At 37.1% G+C, this 19306-nt stretch overlaps 1 protein-coding gene across 1 annotated transcript; it reads right to left on the reverse strand.

The window, feature by feature from the left end:
* Positions 1-1810: 1810 nt before the first annotated feature.
* On the reverse strand, positions 1811-18924 carry LOC113225377 (LIM/homeobox protein Awh). The gene is made up of 6 exons (XM_026457671.1): positions 18799-18924; positions 10480-10661; positions 3323-3540; positions 2938-3180; positions 2629-2724; positions 1811-2203 (listed from the first exon to the last, which is right to left on the reverse strand). The coding sequence occupies exons 1-6, from the start codon at positions 18922-18924 to the stop codon at positions 2124-2126; spliced, it is 945 nt and encodes a 314-aa protein (XP_026313456.1). The 3' UTR covers positions 1811-2123.
* Between the last annotated feature and the right edge of the window lie 382 nt (positions 18925-19306).

Genomic DNA, 19306 nt, shown 5'->3' on the forward strand with positions numbered 1-19306 from the left:
ATCTCCCACGTCGAGGAACGCATTTGCTATCATGAGCAGCTCCTTAGTACCTCAAATAACTACAGGGGGCGTTTACCACATTAATCACCTGCAACAGTAGACTGTTTTGCCGGTAATATAATAAAATAATTATTTTTTCATGATGCCAACTGACAGAATGGGCAAGTCGTGCGCCTTGTGGAAAGCGACACGCCATCCATAACAGTTATAGTCCCGCTTAAAGATCTGAGAGGCACCACCGCTGCGCCCATTACCCTGAGACATAAGTTAACAAGTCCCATGTGCCTGTAATTTCACCAGTACCTCTTTCTTACCTTTCAAAACCGGAACACAGTAATGCTCACGTTACTGCTTGGCGGCAGAAACAGGTAAGGTGGCAGTACTTCCTTGGACGAATACTTTCACAAGGAGCTCTACTACTACAAAACATTATTTTTGAGTGATTTACACACAATTCGCTGAAAGAACACGCACGGTCGCGTACACTTCCATCATCGCGCCACGTCTAACTGTAATAATCTATCACTAGTAATAGATTAGAGTGCCCATGACTACAAATTTACCATAATGTGCGATCTAAGATGCTACTGCTCTTCTAGTGGTAATATAAATCTCCATTTATCTTAGAATCATTGCCTATTAGGAAAGTCACATTTTTATAGCACATTATCGCACATTTGGCTAGACTGAAAAATCCACCTTAGGCATTTTTGCGACACACACAATTCCTTCAAACTGGTAATGACTTATTAAAAGTTAAATATTAATATTTTAAATAAGACTAAGTTAGTGTAAAGTAACACTTAACTTTACACTTAACACTTTAAATCTATAGTTTACACTTAACTTTAGTAAACTATACATTTGGAGAAAAAAAAACTTTTTTGCTGTGTGTTGTTCCATCTAATGCGCCCAGGAACTGTTAACACGCGTAAGATCACATCTATTTAACAAGACATATTTGCAACAGGCTTTGTTAACTATTAAAGTCATCTTAACTAAGAAGTTACGATTTAAGATTATACCAACCGATTTCTCGAAGCAATCTAAGAATTTATTAACAAAATCTGCTTCTTTGTTATAACATATCTTCTACAATTTTCTTTATACAAAAGAGCATAATTATATTTTGACAGATATATTAGTTCCTAATAATAATTACATATTGCTAGAAAATACATACTAAACAATATTTGACAAAGTTAATGTTACTTCAGTACCTAATACTTGATAGCGAATGTATCACAGTTTCTAGACAAAATAATTAATTAAATAAATAAATAAATAGACTTTTTACAATAAATACTTCTTTATCATTCTTCTAATACAGTAATAGTTATTGCTATGCACGGTGAACGGTGTATCCGGATTCAATGATAAATGATGAGTCCAGGGAAAGAATGATCAAAGTCACTTGAGCAGAATTTTACGAAAAAATAATTTTTAATTTGAAAAGTTTTTAATATTGAGGAAAAAGACGCGCATAAGTACTACCTGAAATAAAACCAATGCTTTCATAAATGTATGTAACATTATGTAGTCCATTTTAACTAAAATTATAAATCTTTTTTAAGTTTTCGGGTACCCGTTGCTCGCAAGCATTTTAATGCCTAAAAGTAAATGCTAATTTTTCAGGACATTGAACCTTATTAGTCTTTTTCTGATTTCAGCAAATTACACTCAGCGTTTACCGAACTGGATGGCGGGATTAACTTAAAACGTGTTATAAATGACTTTGATCATTCTTTCGCTGGTCTCTTCATTAATATTGTAAATAAACAAAATAATTTTCTTTGTATTGTAAGCGATTGTTTGCATATTATAATATCTGTGGCATTAGTTGGCAATCACGAAACTGTAATAGGGCCCTTAGAGAAGTTTGCATCGTTTGTAATTCGGTTAAATTTGTTTGATACACCGTCCTTATCGCCCTATATATTGCGATGCCGTCATTTTTATAATTGTCTGAAGTATAATCCAAGTATTTAAAACTCGAACTTTTCACTAAGGTTTCATTTATGAAATGCAGTATGTTTACTAAATTAAAATTAATTCATCTATCTATTAGTGTAACAAAACATAATTGCAAATGAAAACAATTCTTGTGGAAATGGAAATATGCCTCAAACTTCACTTTGCATACAATGTATGGAGGAGTCCTCAGACAGTTCATCCATCGAAGAATCCGTGAAAGAAGTTCCGTCTGAAAAAGAAACCCATTAAACATTTAAAGCTAAACAAATTTTGAGAATAAAAATATCATAAAAAAAGGACCCGAAGATTTTTAGTTATTGTATAATACCAACATAATTCACAGTTTACGTTTGATATGTATTCCATAGACATATCTATGATATATTCATCAAAACTTTGATTCATCTGCTTAAAGGTAAAACCACATAAGTGATATTTTCTACAGAAAGACACAAAATTTTATACCTAAGGTAAGAAAACCAGGCTCTTTCTGGAGGTAAAGCTCAATAATAAAAAAGCTATAAACTACTATTAATAAAAAGAGCTATGAACTTACAGCTGTGTAATTTAGAGGTTTGTTAAGAAAAATGTCACTTACGTGGTTTTACTTCTAAGCAGACGATTCATATTTTAAAATCATGGAGTAAAACTTACCTATCGGGACAAAAGGTGGTTTGTTCTGAAATGAATATGTAAGGTGGAGGTTGATGGGCCGACCAAACCCCGCCGGATCTGCATCTCGAGACATTACTGTAGACAACACAACAGTTATACATACGCAAGAAACACTTATCCCAAGTCCTCCATATTACCAAACAATCGCATATGCAAAATAAATCGCAAGCTTTCCTTATTCGTAACAAATTTTATCAGAGAGCAGTGTCTAATACAGATACAATTAATTTATCGCTTTTGATACCTACAGCTTTGAATAGATATAAACTATTCCATTGAGATACTAACGTTGGTTCTGCTTTCCTTTCCCCGTGTGCTGATGTTTCTTTTGTCGCGCTCGACTATTCTGGAACCAAACTTGCGTGACCCTCTTGCTCAGCCCTGTGACCTGCGCGATCCTTTCCAAATCTTGCCCGTCAGGGTTGGAGTCTAACTGGAAATTCGCTTGTAAGACCTGTAGTTGCTCCTCTGTGAACGTAGTCCGGACTCGCTTAGCTTTACTCTTGTGGTAGCCCTCTGAATCGCAGCCGTCTGCGGGTGAGAGCAGCAGTTCATTTATAGAAGTAGTTGGTGGAAGTTCCAATGTGAAAATTGCAACACTTCAAGATTCTGTGGATATCATAATAAAAAAAGAGTAAAGTGACGGTGGAGTGGGAATAAAACAGGTTGTCACCGTCAGAAGAAATGGATCCTCCGTCCAATGTCTCCAAGTAGTGTGGTTTGCAGAGGACTCTATCTTCGTGCAGAGCAAATTGTTCGCCGGTAGAAAGTTGGCGGCCGCAGGCATCACAGGCGAAGCACGCCAGGTGATACACCTGCTCGCGCGCCTTCCGTACCCAGTCTGACGAGGAGATACCCCTGCAGCATTTCGAGCACTTCGCACCGAAGCTCCTGTCGACAATACGACGGAATCCAATCATGCAAGAGTATTCTTTAGTTTCATTAGTAGGAGCCTAAAAACTAAGTCAGACTAAATAAGAACGTCTGTGTAAAATATTTATAAAAAAAAAAGATGAAGTAATGTCATCTTAGATAGAGAACAAAAGACAATTAAAAAATTAAACTCTCCTGTAGTATGTGCCGCTGAGAAGAAGTCCAATTGCGGTTGCTAGTTGTTAATAATGTTACAATAAATTACTTGTGTGTACCTGTTTAATTGATATTTATTGTATAGTGGTTTCGCAATAGCACAAACGATAAAGAAAGTCCAATTTACTCTAATTCGCTGAGCTCATAAAATGTTAATTTCGCATCGCTTCTTAAGCAATAAAATGTCCTGGAAAAAATGCAACAACGTTCAATGAATAACGATTGGGTACATTGAATCATTACAATGATTGTACAATAAATAACGATTATTACACAAATACACCCGATCCATGAGCAAGTGCCGTGCCTACATTCCTTAATTACCTGCGAGTTGCTATTTTAATATTTTCATTGCGTTCTTCAGTATAGTGTATTATTATACTTTGTATTTATTATTTTATATACTTGCCATGTTTTAAACCAAAGACTGTACTGAATGGGGGTATGTATGGATATTTTACCGACCTATTCTCAATAAAAATTAGGACTCGCATTATATTATTTTTAATCGCTTACTAATTTAGACTACATATTTACTCCGTATACGTAGGAGGCAAATCACCAGACGAGCCGTTAGATGGGAGGTGGTCATCGTCTCCCACGGACATCTGCAACATTACTGCCGGAAGCTAGCTAGAATGCGCCTATGACAAAATAATTTTTTGAGATATCATAAATAACCATAACCCAGTTTTAGAATATTGAAATTATTTAATGATATTTCAGCTATGCATCGTTAGGGTAAGTTCCGATAAGTCCAACACATTTACTAATTTTAACTGTTTTTAAAAGAGAATTTTGTGCTTTTGATTTGGTTAGTGGACGGCAGATTAGATGAGCTGCCTTTGCGTGGCTAGCCTTTGAGAGCCCTGTTCACGTTTTTTGAAGAACCCCATGTCATCGAGCAAAGGAACGTGACGGTGACACCAGCTCGAAAAGCCCCTCTAAGCACTCCCCATCATATAGACGGTGGAACACACATAGAAATCCAACGTCTCTATAAGATTAAGTGATTCCAAACCGTCTCTGAGTTTAGAACGTTCGACAGTACAAACAACCCTACGTTGAATGAAGCCAAGCAGATCAAGCGGTATTTGGGAATTCCTGCACAGAAGTGCGAGCAATACTCCGTATGGAGCTGTACTTGTTCTTTATACAACGTCAAAAGTCAGTGACCCGGTGAGAAGTACTGCTTCGCTCTATTGAGCACTCTGGGCTTTATTGAAGCCAGTTTGGCTTTGCTCTCCAAGTTTGACGTTGGTGTAGTAAGCAAAAACAAAAGTTCTCAAACCTAACATACTTTTTTCACATCACGCATTTTCATTAATACTTTCATATACAACATCGGTAGGGTTTTGCTAACCTAACGTGCTATAAAAAAAACACTCAAATAATCTGCCACCAAGAAGCGGCGTCTCTTCGGCGCGGCGGCGCGAGTCGACAAACTGGGCAATGATAATGAGTACCATTGCCTTCTCGCAAACCCTTTTAATTTAATGAGTTAGATTAATTCAATAAGCGCATGTAGCACTTAATTAACACATCGTCATATTACTTCGTCCGGCAATAAACCTGTTTACGTGATACACAATATTAAATAAATGGGAGAAATTAAAGTCACTGCAAGGTACATTTTTGCATAATGTATGTATTTTGAAATTGTTAAAGCGTTTAAGGTTGTAATTATTGTTGCATTAAGTGAATATTAACAGCAGTGTGTCTTACCTAGTATTCTACCACCTAAAACACTCTCTCAAATCCTTAACGGATAATTTTGTGAAATGTACAAGCTTATAGAGTAGTTCTAAGTGCAAAGTCGCGTGCTTTAAGAATATCAATTCACTTTGTCACCATTCCTTATCGGCTTTATCAACACCAATGTTCCAAATACACCATTTGCATTTCAAAATGCTGTATTAGCGTAGAGAGCGCCACCTCTTGGGCTTTGTTATCGCCGCTTATTAACATTTTGTCGCAGACTGATTCAATTAAGCGATCTCGCATAATAATTAACCAAGTGACAGATTAACAAGTTTTAACACTCGCCGTAATGAAGATGTTGCGTACCCCGTCCGATAAACACATAACGTTGACTATTTATGCAGGAGTCGGGTGGTCTACTAACTTTGACTTTCTTTCATTTCTTTTGAATTCATTTACTATTCAGTGTTAAAAACTCACTTCAATTTTAATAATGAGCCACCTAATCTATAATATTATATTATATTCTATTTAGATCATGTTTATAAATGTCAATGGTTTCTATACAACTTGTTTGGCTTGACTAAATTAGTTCTATTACCCTTAGTGTTAAATCCTGTTAATTTGAACCGACAAATTATGTTTCAGATAAATTAGGCACCCAATATTTTTAATAAGTCCTTACTATTCACTAATTTTATATTTTTTATTTTTAAATTTTACATCATCATCAAGATCATTTTTTACCGTCTTCAAAAAAAGGTGGAGGTTCTCAATTCGACTGCATGTTCTTTTTGTATGTATGTTACGCGATTACTCCGGCCATTTGTGAATAGATTTTGATGATTCTTTTCATGTTAAAAAGAGGATACCTCCGAGTAATGGTCCCATTTAAATTTGAACAAAATATTCCACCTCTAAGGGTGGCAAAATAGGGGATGAATCCCATTTCGCGCACTTTCCGGTAACCGATTGGAGGTGCCAATACGTCGTGAAGGCACCTGCACATCCAGCAATTGAGTTTAATATAATGTCCAAGGTTTTTCTATAGTCTCACTACAATGTGTACAATTTTTGGTTGTGAATATAAGTTTAAGATGATTTTAATATTATTGAATGAGCTTTTTATAATTTATTTTGAGTATCACTCGCGTACACTTGTACGCTCAAGTTTTTGAACTCGGACGACAGTTTTGAGGTAGCGGGGAGCAGGTGAGAAGAAGAATAGTGTTGCCAGAATATCATGTTATATGCGTTTGAGTTGCGTCTTGCGTGCGATGATAAAAGTACTAAAAATTAAATTTATTATTTAATGAATGTAATAAGTAAATATAGAAGGAACTGAAATTATACACAATAGCGCAGCCACCGATCTCAATAAAACTTGGGAAATAGATGTAAATTCACGAACTTTTGAGATCGGTTTTTTATTATTATTACGTATCCTAACTTGCAACGTACCTCTAATCTCAATCGAAGATTACGATTTCAAAGACCAGTAAAGTAAACTGTCCAAATACGGGTGTCCCGAAGGCGTTTGACAATATCGGGTGCGTGTACGCATCGCGAACCGCCGCGGGCGCCCGTCGTAAATCCTTACTCGTTGATTGCTTTCCTCCTTTCGCCCTCCCACCCTTCCCTCACATTTTAATATCCATTCAAGCCGTCCATTCACTCGACGACATGATTTAGGTTATTTGTTTTTGTACAACTCCAATATGAGATTCATTACAATATTATACCTGGGTTTGTTTAATTTCCAGGCTACGTTTGCCCTAGGCTAACAAGTTCAAATAAATAGTCCCCAGACAATACAATACAATCCAATATCAGTTACAAAATTATGTCTTTGTCTTAAATACGTGCTGTGGGAATAATAATTACGGGGAGAATATTAACATGCAATCATATTAATAATATATTTATAGTACTAAGACAAGTTGCAAATTTATATAACTGAATCTAAACAAGAGAATAAACATATCAGATAATAAATACATCTTGACTACAAGTAAACCAGTGCCATAGAATAAGTGTTTTTTCTTTGTGACACCTGGAGACGGGACAAACATGTCGTGCGCCTGGTGGTAAGCGACGCGTCTATTCATAGCGGTTGCAGTATCGCAGTTAGCTTCAAATTACAAAGATCTGAGGGGCACTGCCATTGCGCCCTTCACTCTGAGACATTACACGAAAGTGAGTTGAAAAGTCCCAAGTGCCAGTAATTTCTCCAGCCCCCTTAGATATCCTTCAAAATCGTAACGCAGTATTGCTCACATTACCGCTTGGCGGCTGAAATAGGTAAGGTGGCAGTACTTCCCTGGACGAACTCTTTCACAAGGAGCTCTACTGCTCTACTAAACTGTGTCACTGTGGATGAGTTGAATTGATCATCTATATTGATTTGAATTTCTGTGGAGTAGCATGTTTTTATAACTTTCGTGAGTAGATAATGTTGTATTTGACCTATAAGTAACGACTCGTTCCACTGATAATAATGTATAATAGAGAAAAATCTCTCGACCAATTCTCATTGTTTAATATTCGAAATGGATCGATCTGCATCAGGTTTATTTATGCGGTTTAAAGATTAATTAAAGTCAGAGGCGACGTGGTGCATTTACATAAGACATGGCGCGCGCATTTGCAGTGAGTGCGGTGTGGGCGACGACATCGCGTGAGAGCGAAAACCACCATCGCTTATTCTTCGGGGAAATTCACACTTTGTGCTATGCACTCATTTGAAGTTGTTATCTTTGAACTGGTTAAAGATAAACTTCAAATACTAACTATCCCATTGAACATAGAAAGTGAATATCACCGCTATACATTACAGACTACCTAATGCCTATTACAATTATGTTTATATATACGTATGTGGGTGCACTTGTATCTGCCCACTATACAGGTTGCCGAAGGCTGGTAACACTTGAATATTCTTAAAAACAAAAGAAACTAAAACAAAAGCAAGAGACGCGTGGCCGGCTACCAGACAAAAAGACGCGCTAAATAAACAATGAACAGATGATATATCAACAAAAGCAATTACGATTGTAGCCGGCAGCGAGCGCCGATTTACGTCTCTGGCAACACCACTCGTTATACCCGTTCCAAATACAAATATTATTTAAACAGTGACACAGCTCACATTTAACGAGGCTCGGACCATTTACTTTTTGAAATGGTACATTATTGGCTATACTACGGACGAAATAAAGGAACTTTATATTTGCAAATGTTGCTGCTGCCTACTTGTATTCTGACTGTATTTGTATAGCAGATTATTTGCAGCAATTTGCATTTGTACGTGAGACTCGATTCGTTTTTGAGCTCGTACTCTTGTTCTGTATGCGCTGTAGATAAATCGTTCGTTGCCCTAAGCACATCGTACAAAGTTGAAAAAAAAAACTGGTCTATGCATAATCATAGATGGTACATTTTTTGGCCCATACTTAAATACCAAGTAGGTATGCAAAATGATGGCTTCATTATTCTATCATAGCAAACAAATCTTTTTCGTCAGACGACACGGTGTGTTAAGTTCCGCTTGCTTTAAATCTAAATGCAATTATATAGTCAAATTTAATATGTTTTTATGATAATAGTTTCCAGCATATATTGCAGGTTAAATCTTGATCATATTACCTACGTTTTATCGAGTGATGACGTGATTGGACAATATAAACTGCCATTCATTTAGTCAGAACCCGATGACGTGTATAGTCTACGGTGCACCGCGCGCCGTGGTGGGCCTCTGGCTTCCCCATCGTGTCGCGCATACCATATCACTGTTCCGATTAAAATATATGGTTTCACGTCGCACCCAGTTATCACAATCAAAATAAATGACAAATGAAAACGTTGGTATTGCAAGTCACGGCGTACACTCGCCGGTGTATTTTTTACCCTGGCATACATTCCCCGTCACCGCTTTGTTGTCCCACACTCGCCCGTCCGATTTTCAATAAAACCACTCTTCAAGACGTCGGCCTCCTTTTTCTATTTTGACGCATAAGAATAAGTTCTCACGCACCTGTTGCGGTCGAAGGCTTATTTCCCTTTTCGACTTATGTTTATGTAAATCGGATACTGGAGCTCCGCCACAAGCACGGAAATAACGCTAATAGAGACGTTACTCTTATGCGCGGCAATATAAAACCTAATTAACATTCTCTTGTTATTTCGTTTCTTTAAGTATTAAAATGGCTGTAGGCATTATCTAAGGAGAACGTTGCTTTGATGATTTTATGGTACGAAATGTTATTAAATAACAGAAGGCGATTTTGCTGGTAAAACTGTTGATGGTAATAAAGTTATGTACAATTTTCAGTACCTCTTTGGTCTTTGTTTCATCTTTGTCATGCGTTCAGTGAGAAATTAATCATACATACAGCACGGTATATTGAAACCTCGGAGGTAAATCCATTGGCAAGTATCAATTCCAAATTTTCCGTCACGTATCTGTGTACACAATAAGGCCGACGCATCGCGAGGCTGTCGATACTGCATCATCACGGCCGCCACACAGCGCGCAGGTCACAGGTCACCTGCACACTGGACCGCCTACCCTGCCAGCATTCCACCAAACATTCCGCTTATAACACTTCTACGATCCGACAGCCGCCTCTCAGAAAAGCATTCAACGTTCAAACAGATTTTTATTTTGGTCGCCTATTTCGTTTTCACGGATGACTTGGAATATGATGACTATGGATATTTCTAATACGTCGAAGGTTAATTGGACGTAGGCAGTGTATTGTAAAGGAATTAAAGTGCGGACCGACTAAACGATATGCGTGAACTTACGGTTTATAAATAATTTTTGATGTTGGCATTTGAAATCTTTTTGCGGTTTTGTCCATGACAGTGAGGAGAAAATGTATACATTATAAATACAAATTATGTATCGCATTTTCTTTGTCTCCTCTTTTTTTTTGTAGCGTTACCTGTTACCTGTTACCTGACAGTAAAAATGATTATACATTGGCTGGACTGATGAGATATTTGCTTGAGTCTTTTGTTTGCAAGAGCAGCACTTACTTGGCATAGTCCTGCTTGCAGTAGACTTGTCTGTCCCGTAAGAAGCAGGAAGGGTGCCGATCGAGCTGTACTGCGCAGACGCAGCAGCGCAAGCAGCCCGTGTGCCACACCCCGCCGCCCACCTCCAGTAGGAAGCGGTCCGCAATCGGCTCCCCACACGCGCAGCAAGTGCGGTGCTCCGTCTTAAACAAATCACCACAAAAATTAGTAAACCTTCTGTTCAATACTGTTCATCAAAATCATCATCATCAACTTTGGGCCACGAGCTTCCTCTATGGAGAGGGTTTAGGTCATACTCGACCTAATGCAAGTTGGGGACTTCACACCTTTTTGCAAGGGTTGTGAACTTCTTTATATTTTATGATACCAAGGGACCGGACGAACCAGTCGTGCGCCTGTTGGTAAGCGACACGCCTGTCCATAACAGTTGCAATGCCATTCATAGCTTTAAATCGCAAAGTTCAGAGGGGCAATGCCACTGCGCCCGTCACCCTGAGACATAAGTTGACAAGTCCTATGTGCCTGTAATTTTATCAGCCCCATTACCCTTTAAAACCGGAACACCATTAATGCTCACGGTACTTACTGCTTGGCGGCAGAAATAGATAAGGTGGCAGTAATTCCCTTAGCGAACTCTTTCTTAAAGAATTCTACTGCTACTAGAACTTCTTTCTTTTTCTACTAAAACGTTTCTTCGACATAGAAGTGCCATCACGATGTTTTCCTCCAACGTTAACGAGGACGTAGTAATTTACGTATACCTAACTTATAAATTAATGTTACACGGGTACAGGGATTCAAACGTGTATATTTTTATATTGTTATCTAAAAAATTAAAATTGGCAATTTATAAACGAGGTACGATCGTTTGTTTTTTAGTTTTTTATATAAAATTGTTTGATCATTTTCGTTGAATTTTCTTATAATGATCGCCGTAACAGAGGCGTGAAGAGGCATATTGTAGGCAGGCAGGGTGGAGGTGGCTAGTGCAGTGAGGGTTTCATCGCTGCACTAGGTTCCTTCGCGTTTGGATACCACTTTCCACTTAACATCAGGTGGAGTGGAGTCATTTGCCTGTCATGTATAAAAAAAAAAATAAAAAAGTTATTATCGATATGGTTTAGGAACATGTCGAAAAGTGCACGTACGCTACAACATCTCAATATAGCAAATGAATACAGAGCACAATTCTTAGCTAAATTTTGTAACAATTTGTACAACATGTGCGTATTGAAACGTTGTTGACAAACAGTGCTTATTTGATTGCGTTTGTACTGGGGTGGGCTTGTAATCCAATAAAGCCGCTGCATAAATATAACACCCTTTGCTCTGATTCAAATTTCGAATAACATAGTCAACGGTCGCGTATTTTGTTCAACAAAATATCATATGCACACTGAATCTGTTTAAATAAAGAATGATATGTAATTTTCAATGAAAGTATGCTTTTGACGATTGAAAACTGTATACTTGTGAAGTGATAAATTTATTTGAACTTGAGTTATTATGTAACAAAACCATGCATAAACTATATATTGATATTTACAAAGTTTACATTACAAAATAGAGACGGGAAACGGATAGAATAGCAAGGTGTTTACAGCGGTCGGTGATTTATTTGTGTATTACAACTACCTAGTACTTAAATTTAAAATACCTATTGTTTTTTCTTAGTGGATACAATTGCTACTTTTTTATGTTTAAATTCTTCTTTCTGACTATCTTCTAATAACACGGGGCGATCTGTTACCAACAAATTTAATTTATTCTGTTACATATTATTTAAGTAACGCCGTTAATTGTCTGAAATAAATATTCCACAACACTTTTTGCAACAATAATAAGAGGAACTTAATGTACTTTCGGAAGAGAGATGTTCTTAAATTGGTACGAAACTGTTTAAACTCTTATTCATTACGATAGAAGATTCTCTCAATGAAGGGTTTTTTGACACGAGTTACGTTTTGTACCTATTTCCATATAACTAATGTATCTAGATATCATTTTGAGCACAAATAGCGCCTATAATTTAATATGATTATTAACGATATTGTCACGCAATGTAGAGGGCGTTTCACGCAATTGAATTACTAGCCCTAAAGTACGGCGACACGTGACTTGAGAATACGAACAACCGTTGACAACAGTCGGCTTATTAAATGAGTGCACACGGTTCATAACAAATCTAATAGTCCAGCCATTTATAATACAAGATTTCCAATACACCGTGTCGCATATTAGGAACGAGAAATTTAAATAGATTTTGGCCCTAAATAACACAGGCGAATTTCATTTCACAAACCCGCGTTATATAAAAAAACCGACCTCAAAAGTTCGTGGAATTACATCTATTTGCCAAGTTTTATTGAAATCGGTTACCGGAAAGTGCGCGAAACCGGTTTCATCCTAGTTTGCCACCATTAGAGGTGGAATATTTTCTTAAAATTTAAACGGGACCACTGCCGAGATGCTCTCTTTCCAGCAAAGAATCATCGAAATCGGTTCACTAATTATCGACTATAGTAGTACATATCGCACAACTAATGCAATAGTGTATTAACTCAAAAAGTGGACTTTCTCAGAATCGATGAAAAACGACTTACTCACTTCCCGCAAAAAATCAATAAAATTTATGAACGTTATAGTTTAATTTCTCAAATATATTTAAAAATAAAATGGAAAAAATAATTGAATATTTTTAAATAAGGATTATTTTGGCTTTATTATATATTCGCTCACATAAAGTGTGTCTCATTTTGAGTTAAATGGATATCTTTTGAATATATTTTACATTATTCTAAAGACGATTTTTTTTGTCGTGTAGAGAATCAAATTTTACGTTCAGTTATGATATAATATTAAATTTAACATATTTTGAGTTGCAACACTATTGTATCGTCACTCAGTCGAATTGAGAACCTCCTCCTTTTTTTTGAAGTCAGTTAATAATATCGTAATGTGAGGAGATAACTCGAAAGCAATAATGTTTTTTGACCCATCATATCGAGCCGTGGCCAAGGCGAGCCCCATAAATTTGAAAGCACTCAAACCAACTTTGTAATATCCCAGTCGTTATGACAGTAAAACCTTGTAGTCATTGACTCCATGAGTGGCGGGAGCTACACCCGGCCGATCGAATAATAACAAACAATACGCGAACAACATTAACGTTTAGCGCCGGTTCGCCACCCCAAAACAAATTCACGCCGGTTTGTGAGCAATAAATATGAACCACCCGTCCCCGAACATACGGCTCCCGCAGTTGTGGCCCACAATACCTAAATAATAACCACACATATGTAATAGTCCCCTGACGCTGAGTTCCCCGCACGGAACAAAAGCAGTTGCCACCTATCAAAATCTTCGTAACAAATTTCTTAAGGCTCCATTGACAACGACGTTATAATAGATCCCCGGTGGCCAAATTGTCACGGACGCGACTTCAGCTGACTGATATCTTTTTGTGACACTTTTTCTGCTAAGCCCATAGTGAGCGAGCTACTCGGGTATAATAACGTTGTTTGAGTGTATTTAACGCGTCATTTAAAAGGGTTTGTTTGTTCTGCATTTTGCTTTAAATTATGATAATGAGGTGCTACCTTTTTATTGCTTGGGAACGTTGTTTGTCACGTTTCGTGATGATACGGACAGCGATAACTAAAATTAAACGACGACAAATCCGATTAAAATCAGATACTTTCTTTAAAAATAAATTGTTTATCAATATTTTTATTTATTTATTTATTGGGCACACCAACAGTCACTACAATATTTTTTTTAAACTTAGGCTGCTAAGTGATTGATTGCATGTTTGCAGTTAATGCGTGTAGTCGTAATCAACTTCATGCCACCGAAACTACGACTGCATGAAGTTGATAATTACTTCACGCATTAAGTGCATGCAGTCGATCTCGGCTGCATGCAGCCGAGATCGACTGCATGCATTTAATGATTAGTTGATTACGACTTCACGCCTTCACGCATTAACTGCAAACGTGCAGTCAATCTGTTTACAGCCTTAGTCTTATTGCGTAAGTAAAGGGCTCACCTTCGCCTCATGCAAAAAGTTTAAACAGTATATAAGCAAAATAAAAAAGAACAATTTTAAGAATAAAAAAATTAGGAAAATTTCCAACACGATTCAGGCACTAAATAATAAACTGCTATGTGCCCAAACCAAGAAAGTTAAGAAGTTGTTTCTGAAACCGCATTGCATTGAGTCAAAGAAAATATCCACATATTTTTGTCTTCGATATGATATTATCAATAATAAAATATCTGATATTTTATTAATAATAGGGGTTAAAGTATGAAATTGCCGATTTGTACTGAAAACCTAAATTGTTTATTTTTTAAATTTTTAACAAATTTATTTAATCAAAATAGTTGCCATTATTATCTATACATTGCTGCCATCTAATGGGAAGGTTATTAATGCCTTTGCGATAGAACTCCGACGATCTAGACTGCACAAACTGTGTGAAAGCATTTTGTACTGCCTCCTGGGAAGAAAACTTCTTGTCACGTAGACAATTGTCCAAATCACGAAAAAAATGGTAGTCCGTTGGAGCAAGGTCTGGTGAATACGGAGGATGACGAATGGTTTCTAACTGCAGTTCCTGAAGGGTCAAAATGGTTTCTCGTGCTGTGTGAGGTCTCGCGTTGTCGTGGAGCAATAATGGTGAAGATCGATTCATGAGTCGGGGCTGTTTTACTGCTAGTTTTGTCAACATGGTTCGGAGCTCGGCACAATAGACATCTGCCGTTATTGCTTGACCAGATCGGAGAAAACTATAGTGAATAACACCATGCTGAGACCACCAAACAGTTACCATTACCTTTTTATTGGTTAGTTTTGCTTTAGGACACTGTTGTGGCATTTGACCTGGGGTCAGCCATTGCATTTTTCTTTTCCGGTTATCATAAAGAATCCACTTTTCATCACATGTTACAATTCGATCCAATATTCCTTCATTTCTGTACCGGTTCAACAAGACAACACAAGTTTCAACACGCGTTTCTTTCTGCAGATCAGTCAAATCATGAGGCACCCATTTTTCGTATTTTTTTATTTTATTGATTTGACGCAAGTGAGTCAATATTGTGGGTAAGGTAACGTTAAACCATGCCGCTAATTCCTGGGTAGTTTGACTAGGATCGGCTTCCACTATCTCTCTTAATTCATCGTTATTCACCTGTGTGGGCGGTCTTCCTCGTAGCTCGTTCTTTAAGTCGAAATTTCCATCACGAAAGCGTTTAAACCAAAATCGCACGGTGCGTTCATTAGTAGACCCCTCTCCAAACGCAGCATTGATATTGCGGGCTGTTTCTGCCGCGTTAGTTCCGCGTCGGAACTCGTATTCAAAAATCACTCGAATTTTCGCAGTATCCATCTTTCTTGTCTAAATTGAATAACAAAAACAATTGAAAGTCGATATTCAAATGTTTCAAATTTAAAAAAAAAAAATCACAGAAACCATTTGAAAAAAGTTTCATTCGAAAACCTCAAACCATGAAGATTCTATGAAAATTCAAAGAACCTATTGCAATAAAACGGCAATTTCATACTTTAACCCCTAATATTTGCTCATAAATTGACTACTTAGGTATTTACAAAACTTGTCATTATATCAAGTATCATTTTAAACAAATTTACAGTAACAGAACAATTAAAATACCCCAAAAAATATGTTACAAAAATTTAAATGATTCTTACCTACATCGTTGTTATTTTTTTCATGTCATTGATATTCAATAGACGTTACAAAGACATGTGCAGTTGAGTTCATAATATATCGGGGTGAATAGTAAGTAAAGTTTTGGCAGAGCTAAAACCATCCCGAACTGCACATTGTGCGTTGATTTGACGGGCGTGACTCGAAAATCGGGATCCCTCGCTTGCCATAGATGACACGCACGAAAGTATGGTTTAATAATAGAGTTTGGAGTAAGAATTAAGTATATTAAAGTAATTTTATAATAACAGTGAAGTAGTACGTTCGAATAAATCTCTACACTGGCACACTTTAAGGTCATTTTCCAGATGCAATTTTTGTAGAGGTATAGGTTTAGGCCACGATTAGTGGCTATCCTTTTAACTCGATGTTATTTAGGTATTGGAGCAAAATAAATGTTCTGGAATCCTAAATAGAATATTATATATAGATCATCATAAAAGTAGTATTATATATTAAATAATGCTAAGGAAGGACAAACGGCATGCGGGTATCGCAGTGGCGCAAAGTCTACCCACCGCGTGACAGGCGTGATCGCGGACACTCGTCCGCTTTGTCCTACACCAAACTGTTCCGCTATTGTCCGGGCTTCCGACCATTATCCAACAGAGAGACACCCAAAGGTATCACGGCGCCTGCCTACGCCATTGTCATGAGCTTACGTTTGCAAATCCGATTTATATTTGAATATAATTGACTTTCCGCCTCATATCAGGTACCGAGAGCTTGTATCTCATTGTGTACGGCTGATCTCAATGGCATTTTTATCGGCTGAACATGATAAATGTATTTGGGAGATTAAGTTTAGTGGGTGGGTGCGCTTTAGAGAATTTCTTCGGCGCGAGCTCTCAACCATTCAAAGATTTTGAGGAATGATCTTTGAATGCATTTAATCGGAGGCATAAAATCGTTTATAAATTTGTGGTGAACGACTTTTAATAATTTTATATATATATATATATTAGTCATCATTTTTCTAGACCAAGTATATTTCACAAACATTACACAACAAGGTAGCTAGCTTATTTTGTAGGTAGGTACATAGTTTTATGTACGTGTCGTAATTTTGTACAAAGACGGACGTGTTGAGAAGGGGATGCGTTCTCCTCGACTAAAGATTTTGCATTCGTTTTGTATTCACAAGGAGGAAAAATTTTTGGCGGAGCGGAAGAAATCACGCCAAAATTGGACGCAATTTATTCAAAATATTTGTGCCAACAACTGCCTCGAAAACTTTGAATTGCTTCTCGTTGCTGTTTTTATGAACGATATTTTCTTTTTTTTTGTTTGCTTTTATATAAAAAATTATACGTCTTTGAAAGGGAATCTCGGATTTCCTCAACTTTTTTGGCGATCCTCAAAAGTCAGTGGGTACTATTTTTAAACCAACTGACTGACAAAAAAACATTGGATATAAATTACGTGTGTACGTCAGCGATGTGAACAGTATCTCGGAGCTATCTGGTGGGCACACAAAGCGTCGGCAAGAATGTCGCAGCGGGGGCCGGCCGCAGGATAATGGAGAGAGTTTCACACCATTCACGTATCGCCCTCGAGTTTTTTCACGCTGATGTGGGTCATAAAGTCCATTCGTCATCGAATGAGACAGCCACGAGAGTACGTTTGAGTATGCAAATACTCGCTTATCGATAGGATGATCTCGTAATAGTTGTATTTCCACGAATCCACGTAGGATTATATTTTCTTATCTACGTTTTGGCAGCATATTGTTAACGTGTGTTTATCGTCGAGTTACATTTTTTAATGTTATAAGAGTTGAAAGGGGAATTTTCATTTTATAAGTTCATATACTTTTTTTTGTTGTATAGAATCAAGAGCACGTCAAGCTTGACACTTAAGATTTAAATTCAACTCTATGCCGCTTCCTTAGACTATATTTTTTCTAACCTCTAAGGCCGTTTCCTATAACAACAACGGTCCAAAATACAAAGTGTCCAGCTGAGTGTGCTTTTGGCTGTACCTACATACCTATATACAACGCAACGGTTATTTATAACGCGGTTAGAATCTAATTTAATCACTATATCCTACGGTAGTGGATACGACTCCTAAGTAAATTATACTTATAAATTATTACACATCAAAAGTATCTAGGGATCAAACACGTTTTTGCCAATTACCGATTCTATCAGGTATTTATTAATTTTTTTAACATCAATAGGTTTTTGCTCAATTTCATAATTTAAAATAAAAGTAAGTATGTATATAAATAATTTAATAAATATGTATGTTGTGTTTCTTTTTTTTTATTTAATTTTAACAAGGTAATGAAATATTTAAAAAAATATCTTAACTTCTATCTTAATATCTTAACTAGACAATTTTTGATGTGTGTATTTGAATCAATATGTTTTAAAAAAGGTCGAATTGTCATTCTGAAAACGTCATATTTGTCATCTATTCGTATTTGTTATGTGCAAATTCATGAAATTGGAATGTTTAGGTAAAAGACGAGAATTTCACATAAAAATGCACACTGGGCACAGTTAAACTCATCCGCATAGATATTTCAACACAGTAGCAAGCAAATGGGACAGAAAATCTGTCGGTGTGTATGTAGCACACGGGAGGGCTGTGCAAGCCAGGCCTCGGCAGCTACGGCCGACAGCGGGGCGGGGCTGGGCGTGGCAAGCGAGCGCTCACCTTCCGCGCCTCTGACGTCACTGTGAGCGGTATCCATCCGTTCCATGGTTACACCAAGCGCCGTCCGTCGGCTGTTTTGTTGCTAACGCTAGGCTAGCGAGTATAAGCCGCCTTTTGTCGTCGGTTTGTAAAGTTTCATGTTTTCGATCTGCGAAACAAAATAGATGTTTTCTCGTATTGCAAAAACGACGAAGATTATTTTAACCTATAATTGGGTCAATTTACGGTGAAAGCGGTAATTTTTTGTTTCCCAGTCTGGCACTTTATAAGTAACTAAAAGTCATAGTTTTCATAACAATTACGTTCACTCTGTTGCGAACATTTCTAAACAATCTCAGCTTTTGTTTGTTTTTTAATTACATTATTATTGTGGCAAAGTCTCCTCTCGACTACAATTACTGCCGTTTTGGCGCATGTCAGGCCAGTAC

The sequence above is a fragment of the Hyposmocoma kahamanoa genome, unplaced genomic scaffold, assembly GCF_003589595.1.
Source record: "Hyposmocoma kahamanoa isolate Upper Pololo Valley unplaced genomic scaffold, ASM358959v1 100021, whole genome shotgun sequence".
In the NCBI taxonomy this organism is placed as follows: Eukaryota; Metazoa; Arthropoda; class Insecta; order Lepidoptera; family Cosmopterigidae; genus Hyposmocoma; species Hyposmocoma kahamanoa.